This window comes from Trematomus bernacchii, unplaced genomic scaffold (assembly GCF_902827165.1).
Source record: "Trematomus bernacchii unplaced genomic scaffold, fTreBer1.1, whole genome shotgun sequence".
Lineage (NCBI taxonomy): Eukaryota > Metazoa > Chordata > Actinopteri > Perciformes > Nototheniidae > Trematomus > Trematomus bernacchii.
This window is the reverse complement of record NW_022987689.1, coordinates 5048120-5064611: the sequence shown is the minus strand read 5'-3', so window position 1 is coordinate 5064611 and position 16492 is coordinate 5048120. Positions and strand designations below refer to the sequence as shown.

The 16492-nt window shown below is 42.3% G+C and overlaps 2 protein-coding genes across 2 annotated transcripts; one reads left to right on the top strand and one right to left on the bottom strand.

Annotated features, from left to right (window-relative positions):
- Positions 1-226: 226 nt before the first annotated feature.
- otol1a (otolin 1a) lies at positions 227-2368 on the bottom strand. The gene is made up of 4 exons (XM_034137434.1): positions 1844-2368; positions 1662-1751; positions 1446-1514; positions 227-1104 (listed from the first exon to the last, which is right to left on the bottom strand). The coding sequence occupies exons 1-4, from the start codon at positions 2298-2300 to the stop codon at positions 227-229; spliced, it is 1494 nt and encodes a 497-aa protein (XP_033993325.1). The 5' UTR covers positions 2301-2368.
- Positions 2369-4305: 1937 nt separating this feature from the next.
- ppm1la (protein phosphatase, Mg2+/Mn2+ dependent, 1La) lies at positions 4306-13005 on the top strand. Its single transcript, XM_034137439.1, has 4 exons — positions 4306-5221; positions 9028-9202; positions 10208-10369; positions 10664-13005. The coding sequence occupies exons 1-4, from the start codon at positions 4823-4825 to the stop codon at positions 11020-11022; spliced, it is 1095 nt and encodes a 364-aa protein (XP_033993330.1). The 5' UTR covers positions 4306-4822; the 3' UTR covers positions 11023-13005.
- Positions 13006-16492: the final 3487 nt, after the last annotated feature.

The following is a 16492-nucleotide window of genomic DNA, read 5'->3' as shown; positions in this document are numbered from 1 at the left end:
GAACGGAAGTGTTGCATAAAGCAGTCTAATCAAGCCTCATCCATCTCTAAATATAGCAAGGCAAGCGAAGCATTTATTGTGATTAGTACGAGGGCGTCGAGCAAAATCAGAAGCAGCGGCATTTAGCTGAATCACATACATTTGACAAAGCAGTGCAATAGGTTGAAGGTTGTGCAGAATCTACAAGCAGTTTCAACTAGGGTTCATTCAAGGTCATAGGCGGCAGTCACAGGTTTTCATTATTAGTGGGTTTGTTTTTTGAGTCTGGGTAAAGCAGGAAGCCAGAGAAAGTGCTGTCATCCTCGTTGCTGGAGTAAATTCCGTTCCAGTCTCTCACAGTCTCCAGCCACACCTGGTCGCCTTTGTTCAGCTGCATCAGAGCCAGGTTGGACGCCTGATCGATGTCCTGGCCGTACAGAGAGTCCCGAGTCCGCAGCTTCCGTACCCCATTGACCACTAGGGCAGCACGCACAGGCCTGTTGCGCACAGTGATGTGGTAACTGAATAAGTAGACCCCTGGATAGGTGGCGTTGAACTTGTTGATATTCGGGTCCCAGTGCCCCTCCCCATTGTAAAACACCTTATCAAACTTCACAGGCAGGCCGGGTGGAGGGAAGGACCTGCTGGGGAACAAGCCCACACTGAAGGCCGAGCGGATCAGCTCTGCACTCTTACCTGGAGCACCTTTAGGGCCCCGAGGTCCACGCACACCTTTAACTCCCCTCTCCCCCCTCTGCCCTGCCATGCCCCTCCCTCCTGGAGGCCCTGGGTGCCCTCTGACACCTGTATCCCCCTTCCCTCCCGGAGGCCCTGGTTCCCCTCTCTCCCCCTTTACACCGTCAGTTCCATTCACTCCTGGGGGGCCCATCTCACCTCTCATTCCAGGGGGCCCAGGCTCCCCTGTATCACCAGGTAAAGACTCTGGTGTAAGTCCTTGTTCACCTTTCTGACCCTTTGTCCCAGAGGGTCCGGGGGGACCTGCAGGCCCCTCTCGCCCGGCGCTGCCCTTGGTCCCATTCAGGCCGGGCTCTCCCCTTTCTCCAGGGTCCCCTTTCAGACCGACGAAGCCACGTTCACCTTTCTCTCCTCTGGGGCCAGGATCACCTATAGTGTGTACAGAGGTTACATGCACATAGGAAGACATGTTTCCAACAATCTCAGAATTGAACATTTGCATACCTTTAAAGGGGGCATTTATATACATTTTAATCTAATCTGATTAATTATGGTACAAAAATATATGATTTAAAACAGCAGTTTTCAAAGTCTGATACTGTTGGCTTCCCCTCAGACGCATTTTTTTCTTTTGACATTGTCTTTAAACTAATACCATATTTTTTCCATTCACTGGTCTACTGCTAATAATGATTTAGAGCCCTAAAAGCAAGTCTCCCCCCTTTGAAAATCTATTATCTATTATTTATACAAGTTTTACTAATACAGACCTCTCTCGCTTTTTTCCGAGGTCCCAGGGGCACCAGGAAGACCCATCGGCCCTTGATCACCTTTTTCACCTGTGGTAGGTTTGATAAATAAAGCATAGAAAATGATATCCACAGAGTACTTAAACAGGCCAGGGTTTTGCAGAAAAGGAGAGAGGGATAGATAGATAGAAATGGAGAGACATTCAAAAACTCTACTGCTGTTAAGCCCCGTTATACCTATGTCACCATTGAGTCCGTTGGCTCCAGGAAGACCTGCCAGTCCTGGGGGCCCTCTGGTCCCGGTTTCTGCTCTCTCTCCTGGTAACCCTGGGAGAAAAAAAAAGATAAGAGCATAAACAGGAAAACATTTGACCTCCAAAAGGTAACTTAACTAACCTGAAAATAACAATCAAACTTACCTACAGGGCCCTCCTCTCCTTGCGGTCCCGGTGGCCCTGTCTCACCTATGGGCCCTGCGGGGCCTCGCTCTGGCGGACAGCACTCACAGATGTTGAAGAAGCATTCATTGTAATTAAGGGTATAGTTTCCAAGGGCATTCCCGGGGGGTGCTATGGCGTCGGTGTGGAACTCAGTGGAGAAAGTGTCGCTGGAGAAGGTGGTGCTGTCTGTGGGGGACACGGAGTAAGAGTCCATTGTCACCTCAGTTGTCTCATCGTTGTGTGCGCTGCTGGAAGGAGACGGGGTTGTGGTGGTGGTCCGTCCGAATCGTCCACCTCCACCACCTCCGCTCCCAGCTCGAGGGGGCTTCCTGGTGGCCTGAGGTTTAGGCCGGCGTGTGGTTCTGGTACTGAAGGTCATCCCGGCCATCAGTACCACAAGGAGAGTGGTCAGGAATACGAGGCGAACAGAAAACATACTGACGACTGTACACAGTAATCTGTAAGGAAATGGGTGGAAATTTGAAGAATATAGACAAAACTGAATTTCTTCCTATAGCACTAGTGTGTTTGCGATGTATAATAAAGCAACAAATGCATCTTACCTTCTCATGTAAATGGTGTTGACTTTTCACTCCATCCCCTCCAACTTCTGATTGATGTAGGCTGCCTCTTTCCTTATATTGCCCCAGTAGCCCAGAGAGAGAACAAGGGAAAGCACATGGGGGGTTATTAGGAGGTAGGTGGGCTGGTAAGAACAGATTACATGACTCCTGAGGGATGTGAAATAAAGCAGGTTTTATACAAGGCGAGACTTTATTCTTTGTGATATGGGATATGAATCCAGGGACCATGAGCGCACACAATGCTAAAGTGTTGTTCACACACATGCTTGCTTTGTACACAAACAGCAGGTTACACACAAAGATGCACATTTGCTGAACACGTGTACATAAGCATACAGGATAGACACACAAACTCACACATTGTTGGTAATGAATAGTAAATCATATGAGAGTTGCCGGGTGCAACACCTTGCAGTGATCACACCATTTGGCAGCACCTCAAAGCAGAAAATGGATCACCACACACCCAGAGGGAGAGGGATCAATGTCCCAAAACAGGCGGCGTGGCAACATTGATCTAACCGTTCACTTCCTTGATCAAACCAACCCAAAGAGCCCAGTAAACCTAGTAAACCTCATGGAAACCTGGCCCCACTGAACTAAGCTTTACATGTCTCCGAAAGGGTGTAGGATTTAGTTTCAAACCAGTGAAATTAACTCTGAATGATTTAGTTGCCAAGGCTCCACACAAGATGACATGATACAGAATGTGGCAAAAATAATGGATTATCAACTCAACAGAACAAAAGGGCAGAAAAGGTCACTACAGAGGAAATAATCCTGACATATTAAGTTCGTACATTGCTTTATAATGACACCTTTTAATATGTTAACCAAACTAAAACTATAAATGTAGGTTTAATCATCTTAGTATCCTCCTCAAGTCTGTAATTGCTTTTGAAAAAATCACATCATTCAAATTCCTAACCTCATATTGGCTCCCATTGTTCTAACAAGAGTATGATTGTTACACCCTTATTTAAAATCGAATAGATATGATACAGGATTACAGGTACTTTTATTTTGTCAGGTTATCCTACAAAAATCTTGTCAAACACCATGTTCACAATTGACACATTTACATGTATTGTTATATTGACTGTTGCACATTTCAAAACAGAAAAAACATGTTTTCATTTATAAGGCTTGGTTAAAATCGTTAAGTTGTGTGTGTGTGTGTGTGTGTGTGTGTGTGTGTGTGTGTGTGTGTGTGTGTGTGTGTGTGTGTGTGTGTGTGTCTGACTTTCTTTGTCCTGGTTGTTGATAGGACTGTCAGAGGTGTATCACTCCAAAAGGTCACTAGGGGGCGATGTTGAGTCAATGTAATGACTACTGAAACAACATCTGAACAAAGGCCTAATTTCACACTATCTTTTGGCAGCAAATTACTTATTATTGCATCATGTCATTTTACGTGTATTTAATTGTTGTTTTACACGTATTTTAGCTACTTTACATATGTGTGTTTATGTGTCTATACGTGGTTTCTATTCTATTTTAGGCCTAGTTAATATTGCATTGATTCATGTCCAGTTGCTCATAACAAGTTAGCAGGGGCATGCAATGTTCCGGGGTGAATGGGAGATAATATGGAGTGTGGAAATGTATGTAGATGAATACAATATGATGTGTATGTTGTACTACATGACATCATGATTTCATTCCGCAGTTTGTCCATGGTATGAGCTTGCAGCTGCGCACTCCTGTCAGCACCGACTGCACAAGAATGAGCCGTCATGTCATCAGTATCTTTACCACGGTCACCGAAATCCACTTCCGCTACATACTTTCAAAATAAAGCCCTGACTTAAAAAAAACGCCCTTTGTCCACCTATAAATGCTTTCACTTTATTAAGACAAGCACAGTCGACTTCCGGTTTTATCCTTGCTCACCCTTTGTGGTTTGACACATTGCAAGCATGGAGGTGTGTGTGTGAGAAACATCTAATGTTGATACGGACATTGAACAGACACATATCCGAGAGGGAAAACGGGGTTTACGGTGGAAAAGAAGCACGTCGACTGACTCTCGCGCCCCGGTGACTCCCATGTCTATTTTCGGGGTGAGTCTCACCCAAAATATCCGTAATCCTACAATGGGCTGTGGGGCTTTACTCGGAAAATCCACTAGCAGCTGTTTAGGTAGCCGAAGATAGGACCAAGACATCGGACCGAGACAACGGTGGCCTGTCCGCTTTTGTCCTGCGCTGCTCGGCCCGGTGTCTGACAGGCCTCCGAGGAGCTCTTTAAATGTTTAAATCCAGTCTTCGTCAGATATCGTGGCAGTGAATCGATTTCTTCACAGTCCCTCTGAGCGGATGGAGTGAATTGTGCAAAAAGGGGAGAGAGACAGACCGCAGTTTGGTTGCGTGTGATGATAGGAGACACAATGACGCTCTTGTCTCTTCTGGGTCGGATCATGCGTTATTTTCTCCTCAGGCCGGAGACATTGTTCCTGTTGTGCATCAGTCTGGCGCTGTGGAGTTACTTCTTCCACACGGACGAGGTGAAAACCATCGTCAAGTCCAGCCGGGACGCCGTGAAGATGGTGAAGGGGAAAGTGGCGGAGATGATGCAGAATGACCGGCTGGGAGGCCTCAGTGTCCTGGACGCAGAGTTCTCCAAAACCTGGGAGTTCAAGAACAACAACGTTGCCGTGTACTCCATACAGGGGAGAAGAGATCACATGGAGGACCGCTTCGAGGTGCTCACCGACATCACCAACAAGAGCCACCCGTCCATATTCGGCATATTTGACGGTCACGGTGGAGAGGTAGGCTGGGGAGGGAGAGGTTACACAGGCCAATGGGGTTACACAGGCCAATGAGGTTACACAGGCCAATCTTATCACTATTATCCAATGTTATCACTATGCATCAGGACTCATCCAGATACACATACCTGCTGCTACACAAGAGTTAGCATCATTTGGATGCAGAGCAGGTATAGAGACAGGAAGTAATTCAAGTATTAATCTGTGCTTTTCAATAAAACCTATAGTTATAATTGAATTGAAGTAGATGTAATAGCACAGCATTATATATGCAAACATATTCTAGTGTGGGAGATTCAAATCATGATATAAGAGTTAGAAATCAACAATACTGTAGGTAAGACAAGGCCATATCTCTGTTCAGCAACATGCCAGGTTTCTGTAGAAACTGTTATTAAATGGTACACAGACATACTCCACTTGAATCCCTCAGTTTATACTCCCCCCCCCTATTCTCAAACAGAACAATTCCCCTCCGCTCTCCATCATTGTGTTCTTTTGTGTGAACGATTCCATCCCACTGCCAATCAGGGAGTTGACTTTGGATTCATCACAAAGACTGTGTGTGTGTACGCACATGGGGGTTAGTGGTGTGTGTGTGTGAAGGTTTTGTCTATCTTTCTTCCACTCCATATGTTGTCCAGGGTCACCGGTTTCTCAGGGCTGCCTTCAAACCACGTGTCCTGGACGCCATCTGTCACACCACCGCCCCTGCTGTTCCCCAGAGGTTCCAGTTAATTACATATTTCATTAAATTATACTGGTTTACAATTCTGATTAAGAGCACAGACTTCCCACATTGGTTATATTTCCTTTTTTTTAACGAATACCACACAATAACAGATTTATAAATTGAAGCAAATCTTTGGTAACTCAAACCAAAGTGGGAGATATATAAAGAAGTGCTCATCACAGCTTCCCAGCGGCCTCTTTTTCTGAGCAATCCAAAGACCAAAGATCATCAGTTTTACATAATTGATGGCAAAAACAAGTAAATATAGAGGCTGGAAAATATTCAAACCCCAGAGAAGCAGGGAGTTTTGAGCCAAATATATTGTTTCCCACGCTATAGGGCCATCATATATATATTTTTTAAATAGCACATTTGAAGCTCTTTGGACAAAGTGTTATATATGAGCGGTTAATGACATACAGTAGTTAATTAGACAAGCAGTAAACCATTTCGATAGAAGTACTTCTGTACTATCTTGGCAATTGTTGTTAGCCAAAACACTAATCAATTAAAATGAAAGCTCTGTCCCTCAAACCACCTCGTCTTCTTCTGGTTTACACACCCACACATTCCTCCCTGTCTCTGACATGCTGTACATAATATATTTTGCTGTCATTTGATTAAAGAATGCATGGGAATTTCACCTTTAAAAAAAAAAAAAAAGAGTTGCAGTCGGTTTGTGTTCAGAGAGAGAGTCAACAAGCTGAGAGCAGAGGCTATTTAACCATCAGAATCCCTCTTTCTATTCCTGTCCCCAAAACAAATATTTATCTTTCTTGTCTGTCCTCACATCTCTCTTTTTTCCCTCATTTTCACTGCCTCCTGCAATTTTCCCTCCCATTCTTTAGTCACAATTGTATCTGTATTTGTGTATACCGTCTGTGTGTTTATATGTGTTTTCTTTTCTGTCCCCTCCTTTTTAAAGCTATACTTGATCTCTCAGTTGTTTCCTTTTTAAAAAGGGTTTATACTGCAAAAACAATGGGTCACTGACATTGACCGTGGCTATTATAGGGTCATAAGCGTCAAAACACAGACGGCCTGAGAAACACAAACAGTTCAAAACAAAGCACTTACAGTAAATCAATGGGAGGTGGAAAGTTAAGGGTCTTTTGGGAAAGCTGTTTATCTTCTGACTAACGATGTTGTCGGGAAATATTACATAATGTTTGGATATCCTAGGACATTTCTATACTGTACATTTGTATGCAGTCTGGCCCAAATGTATAAACACATACCCACACCAACATTACCAATATTAGATGAAGCGAAATCTTGGCCGTCTATGTGAGTGCAGCGTGTTCTCGCTCTGAAAATATTCAGGACATTTCTCAAACGATTCTTTGTTTCCCCCCCCAGTATTTTTATCGTTGCAGTGAGTTATAGCCCAGAATTATAAACGTGTACACAAGCCGCTGCTCCCCTTTTTAACATGATTTACTCAGACTATTCCCTGTTGAAGAATACATTGAAATAGTTTACTGCTTTAAAAGGCTTTCTAACTTCTTCACTGCGTAACATTTATATAGAAACCTCTAGAAGTGAAGATCTTAATAAGTGATATGATTCAGATTAATCAACTTTTAATTAAGCTGGTCCAATATGTTATGTTCTCTCATTAAATCCATAGAGACTGACATATTTGGGTCATTTATGGAGTCTGTTACTGCTGGCATTTCCAGCTGTTTACGACCAATTTACACTTCATGCTCTTTCCCTGATCGAGTGCTTCTCTCTCCAATTTACTAAATGAATGCGTACGCTTGTCCAGAAAAAGGAAAGGGGGGGAATAGGGACATCACAAATATGGCTACACTGTAGTGATCATAAGTATTCTGTCTTATTTTAATACCAATTACAACAGTGACAAATATTTTCAGTGTTATGTGCGTACAAATAAAATGTAGCACAGTTTTAGCCGTTTTTGTTTGTATGGATTTTGGTAGGTATTTTACCAAAACTAAAATGCATGATCACATTTATTAAACAGGGTTAGTAATGAAGGTTATACAATTCAAATAAAACTCAACCTGAATGAAGGTATCATACTGTTAAGCTGTTATACGGCGTAACAGTGAAGCATGTAGATTGAATGGCCCCAAAGTGCCCTAATATCCACAGGAACAGCAGCCATAGAATACTGTATGTCATGTGTTAACCAGGATATTTGATGGTATAGCATTTTCCATTTTTAGATTTGATTCCACTGCATTAGCATAATGGGAATCTTGGCAGAGAAAATGAGGGGAAAGCAGTGAGGGCAGGAGGAGCAGGGCAAGTGTGCTGGAAGATGAGGACAGTGTTCAATAATTCAGCATAGAGCACCTGCTGTAGGAAACGGAAAAAAACCTCTGACCGTATTACCTGACAACAACAGGGGCACAAATCTAAATAGTAACAACTTTACAACCATATTTATTCTATCTTAGTGGCATACCAAACTAAGAACAATCCGAACATGTTTATGAATAAGAACAGGTAATTCTTGGCTTCTTTCTTAAAAAAGAAGAAGAACAAATAACTGTTTTTTAAAGCCTTGTTTTTGGGGCAGCAAAACAAGCTTTAAACACAGCATTTTTATACATGCCTACAAATATAGATAGGGTCTTTACAAACATAATATAGTTGAAATGTCCTAATGAAGAGTTGCCTATTTACACATCCAGAATGACTGCAGTAGTGGTGTTTTTGTCATTTAAAATGAGTTGGTAACTCTCCTTTTAGCTCAGTTTTAGTTTCCTCCCGCCTCTGAAATATTTGCTCCTAAAGGCTCCCTGTTTGGAGCTGGGCAGGTAGAGTACAGAGCTTTTATCAGAGCTTTTTATGCCGAAAACAACTGTCTGCTGCGGCTGTAAACACTGCAGACGAGAGTGAACAGTAAAGTCATGGACTGAAAAGTCAGATCAATGAGCTTAAAGGGCTTTTAACCTTTTGTAAGGCTTGGTAACTGCAGAGTCCGGAGAGCTTTTCTGAACTTCTAAACTAATTCGTAATCCTCAACCCCACTTTTACTTATCCACTTGCCGCTCTCTAACCCTCCCTGTGTCTTCCCTTTTCCCTCCTCCTCTCCCAGGCTGCAGCTGACTACGTGAAGGCCCACCTGCCAGACTCCCTGAAGCAGCAGCTGCAGGCCTTTGAGAGAGAGAAGAGAGAGAGCACTCTCTCTCACAGCAGCATCCTCGAGCAGCGCATCCTGAGTGTGGATCGAGAGATGCTGGACAAGCTCTCTGCCAACCACGATGAAGCAGGTCAGTGGGGGAGGAGAGTGGTGGGGAGTTTATACTGTACAGTAGACCTGTGTGTGTGAGAGAAGATAGGAAGAGTTGGAAAAACTGATTGAAATATTTGTGGGAAAGCTGGTGATGACCTTTTTGGAAATTAAAATAAGCAGATCAAAACATTCGAGAAACTACACCCTAAAAGCGCACTCAAGTTTTTGTGCCTTAATATGTAGAGTGATGTAATTTCATCTCAAACAGTTGCAGTAAATATTGTACACCATGGCATATATCAAAGCAGTACAAATGTACTTCTCAAAAACCCTCAGCATTCACCCTCTCGGCCTCTCACAGGACAAAATGTGTCACGGCACATCGTCTATTTGACAAAATCTCACAATTTCCTGTTCAATATCCTGTCAGCTCAATGCATCTCAAGTGACATTTACCTTTTTGCCAAGTTTCCTATTTACAATCCACTTGTAATACTGAGAACAGTGAGACTGCGGTGTTGTAACATTATGCTGCAGTTACATTATGCTGTAGATGAAAGCCATGCTCTGATGAAAAAGTCAGAGCTACAGTCCAGATTAATTAGTCGCTTTTGTTGGATACATCTACTCAAGGAAACGGCTGTTTTTGGCCTATTTTTCATTTGTTTGATGACAGTTTGGCAATCTGTCAATTCAGCATATTAAAGCCACAATTGATTTCTCTTATATTTATCTGTTTCTATTCATTGTGCTTGTTTGTATGCAAATGAGTCAGTCCAGGGCGATGCTCCTGGTTCACAATACTTTGACCAAGCTGTCAAACTAGCAGTGTTATTCTTAAAAGAAACACGATTCAGTGTGGCATAGCTTATTTCTCCTCCCAAATGTTTTCAGAATATAAATGTGGTCTACCCTCATACTCCCGCTGTTCGACATTCACATGACACCAGATTTGATTCATAGTTATTGCAGAATGTTTTTTAAACTGTTTTTTGGACTGTCTTCTCAATTTGATGTCTATCTCATCCTATCTGCCATGCAGGAACAACTTGTCTCGTAGCGCTGCTGTCAGACAGAGAACTCATCGTGGCAAACGTTGGAGACTCTCGTGGTGTGTTGTGTGACAAAGATGGGAACGCTGTTGCACTTTCACATGACCACAAGCCGTACCAGCTTAAAGAGCGCAAGAGGATCAAGAGAGCAGGTACATTACAAAAATAAAAACCCTGCTTGAACTGGCACATAGTGAATTAACCTGCACTGCACTCTCATGTTTAGGGCCTTTGGTTGCCATCTGTTGGTCTATTTAGGAACAGCATTGTGGTAAACAAAGTTCAAGTTCAGATTTAGATTAGTTAGAGGCCTAAGCTTTGTGATTAAGGATTTAAAAGTCGGCTTCGATTTAGTATTTATAAACCTAAACCTCCTGCCACACTTACTCTTTATTTGGTACATCCACATTAACATGTTCATAAATATTGTATTTCCTTACCTCCAGGTGGTTTTATCAGTTTTAATGGATCGTGGAGAGTCCAGGGAATCCTGGCAATGTCCCGCTCTCTGGGGGACTACCCACTGAAGAACCTCAACGTAATCATCCCCGACCCAGACATCATGACCTTTGACATGGACAAGCTGCAGCCAGAGTTCATGATCCTGGCATCAGACGGCCTGTGGGACGCTTTCAGCAACGAGGAGGCCGTTCGGTTCGTCCGCGAGCGTCTGGACGAGCCTCACTTCGGCGCCAAAAGCATCGTCCTCCAGTCTTTCTACCGTGGCTGCCCTGACAACATCACCGTCATGGTGGTGAAGTTCAAAAGTAGAGCTGGGGGGAATAATAGTAAGGCAGGGGAGTAGGTAAGAGTCAAGTTGAGAGCTTAGAGATCAATGTTTTTCAAATTCCGTTGGATGGAGAAACGAGTTTAATGTCACAGGACGACTGAAGAAATATTGATATAGAGAACAGAACAGTTCACACACATGCAAAAACACACACAAAAATATTTTTTTTTTTGTAGGTTTCTGATAAGGGCATTTAAACACAAGACATATCTGCTGACCTAATGGGGAATACATAAGAAATATGTAATTCAACAGTTGAGATGCATTTACCCAGGCAGACAGCAGGCAGGGGATTTTTCTCTTTACCAGCACCCATTAGACTGTGATTGATTTACTACTGTTTACTGTACATGCACATGAATGGTACCGCTTCACTGGAGGCTTTTAAGTGGAGGCTACAATAGTGCCTATTCAAGAGTTACTGTGCAAACACAGGAAGCTACTAAAAAGGTAATTACTACTGCATTTTGATGTTGCTCCCAAGTAATGTATGCGTCTGTTACATTTCTGAGATTGGAAAATGTTGTCAAATATAAAAAGACTCCAGTGGAGCCATACCTTTTATTTAACTTGATGTGATGCTGCTCCTTAAATCTAACTTTTGAGTATCAAGAACTCAATGTAGAACTGAGAGGAAGATGTTAAACATTTACAGTTTCACCATCTGGCTGAGGTGAGCCTGGAGCAGAGCGGTAGTGGGAAAACAAATAGCCTAATATGGATTTAAAAAGCAACGGCCCGGATTGTGTGTGAACAACTCTGACCAATCACAATACTAGTACTGCTCTGTGGGTTGAATTTCTTTAAACCCTCAGGTGCTAACACATCTGTAAGAAGAAAAAGCAGACATTAAAAGCTGTAAATGTTGAAGCAGAAAACTAATGAATGGTGAGATTGAATATGAATGGTAGACACAAGCTCATTGTAAAAACAAAAATGTGATATCCAAAAGTTTATTTTTTAAGTTATTGGATTTCTTTTTTAAATGCAATTACTAATTCATCAATTAAAGATGGAATACGTAAACAGAACCAGTAATTGGCTTGGAGCTGGAGTTGGCTTCTATATGCCACTTTTTCGTTGAAGGCTGAAAACTCCAAAACTGTAACTCTACTTTTCAATAGAACAGAAGGTTAGTGATACTCAGAAGATAGATTTTGGATAGAGTATTACTTTAACATACAACACATGCACACAGACACACAAACCGTTATGTTAATAAAAAGCACCTTCAGATGTTTATTTTTGGAATGGTAAATGATTGCATATCAGCCAATGTAAACACTGTCTATCCTCAATAATACAAGAGGGTTATAATGTATGTAGAACCTGATGTAGTTACTGAACTTCACCTCTTGATACGGCAATTTTATGGAGCTCATGTAAACTGTTCCGTTAAAGTTGTTTTACACCGTCTGTATCGGGGCATGTGCTATGGCTTGTTCATGAACAAAGTACATAGAGTTTGTATCCATGAACACTGGTGGCTGCCTTTGACCTGGGAAATGCACGGAACAGGTGGTGCAACAAACTTCCACATCTCTGCTGCCATCAGAAAAGGACTAAAATTTGACACATGAACTGTACAGCCAGAATGCTATAGTAGCTAGAAATATGATATGCTCCTGAAGCAATACAACACCCTGTTAAGGGAGAATACAGCAGACCATACTTCATTTGCTACCGTTTTATGTTCAACTATGCTATACTACTGTGTTTATTGATATTTGCATCCATTGAAAAAAAACCTTTTAATTTAAGTTTACCTAATGCCTTATTTATTGTTGAGTTTTTTTGGTTGTTTGCTGATCACCAAACGTATATTAGTTTGGTTGTCCTTCTGTACATGAGCAGAAGTTTACAATAAATAACTAATCACTTTAATTGATAAGCAGTCAATTAATCAAACATGTTGAGCTGATGCTCAGAGTGTAAAAAGAGAAGTGTAAATACATCCTGTATGTAAACTCTGTATTAAACAAACTCTTTCATCTTCAATGCAATTCCCTTCTCAGTCTTTATTATTTGATTAAATATGCAGCATGCTATACCAACTACTTATTTTCAAGGGTCCATTTAAAATTAGGTTCTTAACATTACTACAAAGGTTGATTTCAATTATTTTCCACAACCTGACATTCATGTTGTAATGTACTCGTAATGTATATATTTGTCCATTCAGTTTTAGAGTTGTGCCTTGGTCGATCCACCTTTTTTTTGTTATATACATGTGTATAAAAGTTCAGCCATTTTCTATTTGAGAGTATTATTTCATAAACATTTTCATTAAAAAAAATTATGTGGGGTGAAATCTAATAAAAATAAGTAGGCGTACTACTTCCAGTGTGGTTAATAAATCCTGAATCAATTTGAATTCCTTATGTCAAATTATATTATGGTTATTAAAAAATAGAAGAAGCAGTGAAATAAAAAAGGTTTGTCCTACTTGTCCAGTGTAGTAATACAATTCTACATTGATGTTGAGTCATGGGGTCATGCAATGGGACCTGATGGAGAAATCAAGCATATCCATGTCAACAGTCTGAAACTAAGAAAACCAGATTAAGGCCCAATCCCAAACCACGCCCCACGCCCTACACCTACCCCTACACACTACCCCTACACACTACCCCTCCGTTTGCAAGTTCGCGCGGAGGGTCTGCCACATTAAGTGCTGTTCCAAAACAACGAATGTGGAGGGGGAGTGGGTTATCAAGCCCTCAAACAGCGAGTCTTCATCGGTGCTGACTGGAGACCGGTCTCTAACTGTTCTTATTATACATCCATGGGGTGTTTCTCAATGTCGAGGATGCTTGCTTGGTAGCACATGTCTTCCGAGTCACTTGCTTCAGAAGCAAGGCAAGAATCCTTCCTAGCCTCGGAAAACAAAGAATTGTGGAACAGGCTAACAGGTGTGCGTCATATGCGAGGCCCCGCCTTAAATGGAGCGCTATTTCCGCCAAAGATTTGGAAATTGGTCCATGCGCAAAGCATTGTGGGGATTTTAAGACCGCGGAGTCTACACATGTGCAGCCTCGAAATGTCTCGCTACGAAGTGACGATGACGTAGTATGCTTGAAATAGTCACAGAGTCACTTGCTTCTGAAGCAAGTGACTCGGAAGACATGTGCTACCAAGCAAGCGTCCTCGACATTGGGTGTTTCTCAATGTCGAGTAAAGGGGCTCCAGAGCCACTATTTCAAGCATACTACGTCATAGAGTGCCGCCGAAGTACTGTTCCAATGTCCAGCATACTTGGAATTCTACCGAGCCCGGCGTACTTCGTAGCGAGAAATTTCGAGGCTGCACATGTGTAGACTCCGCGGTCTTAAAATCCCTTATTATTTTTATAAAGTTGTGTATATTTACAGACTGTTGCAAAAACTAAGAAGCTTATAAAAATCAGGTTTAAAACTAAAAGAGCTTTACAACAAAGTAACACAATTAAAGATGTTTGGAGTTTTATTTTAGTTATTCATTTTCATTTTTTGTCTAAGAGATGCTGATTTGAAACCGTTGTTACCATGGTTGTTACACACAGTTACGGCATTTCCTGTTTCTGCCGGAGAGAGGGGAGTTTGTCCCAAAGCTTGCCGCTGTATTCAGTGGCGGTTCTAGACCAATTTGACTGGGGGGGCCAGGCTGGGGCCAGTTATTTTCTGAGGGGGGCACAATAAATGCAGGACGAAAAAGACAAAGACAGAATGAAGTAATTGCGCATAAGAAAACAATGCAATACAGTTATTGGTATTTGTTTCATTACACATTATTATATGCTTACCTTTAACCTTTGTTTACTGTTTGGGTCTGTGGGACCCGTTTTCAGTGTTTACTAAAAGAAAATGAATGCAATTTGATTTGTTTAACCTGCTTTATTAGGGGGTGGACCTCACATCCTCTAGGGGGGTCCGGGGGCGTGCACCCCCGGGAAGATTTTTTTTAAATGTTGAAGTTAAATGCATCAATCTGGTGCACTTTGAGCACAAAATGAATTTATGGATACAGCTCTCAACACTCATATGAAAGGGAGCTGTATACTTTTCAATAATCCAAAAATCTTTAGAATATGATCACAACCAATAACAAATCATTTAAACTTGTGCTAATGCTAACTATAGGTATGTTACCTATAGTTAGCATTCTTTCTTTTTATTTATGCATATTTGACTAATCACTCCCCTTTTAAACTGTTTTTTTTTTTACTGTCCTATAGTACACACTGGAATGATTTCTTACTTTATTTTTTACAACTATATTAAATAGATAAAGGTGTGCTCTCTCTAGCTCTCTCTCTCGCCCGCTCACAGAGGCTGTGTGCTCCTCCGTGGCGATGACGGCTTGCGTTAAAAAAACAACAACATATTTGTAAAGTGGGGGCTATTGAGGGCTTGCGAGAAACCGGTAGCTCGCGATCGACGTGTTGAAGACCCCTGCTCTAATGGGTCTGACTAGAATGACAAATATTGTTAGTTCCGCCTATTCCGTCAGCCAAGAAAACGTTTAATCATAAACTTTTTTCTTTTCACTTTCAGGGGGGCCACAGGGGGGTCCAAAGTCAGTGTTAGGGGGGCACTGGCCCCCCCTGCCCCCCCCCCCCTAGAACCGCCCCTGGCTGTATTTACTCCCTCCATCTGATCTGATAGGAGGGAGCCTCATTTTTTAGCTGCTGTCACTCCACGGAGTTCACACGGAGTGTGTAGGGGTAGGGTGTAGGGCGTGGTTTGGGATTGGGCCTAAGTGTCAAATATCCGACCTTAAAAACAATTATTCGCGGTCCCTCTTTTTATTCTTTTAACTCTATCGCCTTCCTGGGAATTTGAATCATTACGCGTTCAACATTCACAAGAATGAGGGTGTGAGGTCAGAGTGGCGGTCAGGGGAAAACACCTAACGTCTTCGCAGTGTTTCTGGGATGCACCTAAATAGCATATACCGTAACTGCGCTCAACTCAACCCTGCTGCTGCAGGAGGGGCAGCTCGGAATCATTCGATGTTGCCAAGTTTAGTGACGGGCTGTACCAGGTGGAGCGGCTCAGAATAGCTCTGACATGAACTGATTCAAATGCTGAGACCCGTGTTGCAACTATAGAGGTCTATTAACCGCAGAGTCAAGTGCGTCACGCTACAGCTTTACGGGAACATATTGCCTTGTTTTATGCACATTTGGCACTGTATAAGAGACAAGTGCGCGCAGGCACCAGAGAAATTGAAGCTTATCATTGAGCCAATTCAGACACAGGAGCGAATTTTAAACAATTCTGCTTTGAATCTTTAAAGGAGTGTTTTGCATTTAAGTTATACTATGGGACAACAAGGATCCAAATCCTCCATTGAAGCGCGGGTGATTTTTCAGCGCGTTGGCACGGTGGACATGTATCATAGAATCGGCGAATGTTGTTCTACACCCTCAATTGTCCGTATTCAGAAAAAGGTAACCAGTCAGTCGGCGAGTCCAGACTCTTCCCCCCGGTCAATGGAGAAGTCA

Excerpts from the sequence above, each read along its gene's own strand:
- ppm1la (XM_034137439.1), top strand. The coding sequence starts at position 4,823 with ATGATAGGAGACACAATGACGCTCTTGTCTCTTCTGGGTCGGATCATG. Across the intron at positions 5,222-9,027 it reads TTGACGGTCACGGTGGAGAG|GCTGCAGCTGACTACGTGAA; the intron begins GTAGGCTGGGGA and ends CTCCTCTCCCAG. Across the intron at positions 10,370-10,663 it reads CAAGAGGATCAAGAGAGCAG|GTGGTTTTATCAGTTTTAAT; the intron begins GTACATTACAAA and ends CCTTACCTCCAG.
- otol1a (XM_034137434.1), bottom strand. The coding sequence starts at position 2,300 with ATGTTTTCTGTTCGCCTCGTATTCCTGACCACTCTCCTTGTGGTACTG. Across the intron at positions 1,515-1,661 it reads CGGACTCAATGGTGACATAG|GTGAAAAAGGTGATCAAGGG; the intron begins GTATAACGGGGC and ends AACCTACCACAG. Across the intron at positions 1,105-1,445 it reads CTCGGAAAAAAGCGAGAGAG|GTGATCCTGGCCCCAGAGGA; the intron begins GTCTGTATTAGT and ends TACACACTATAG.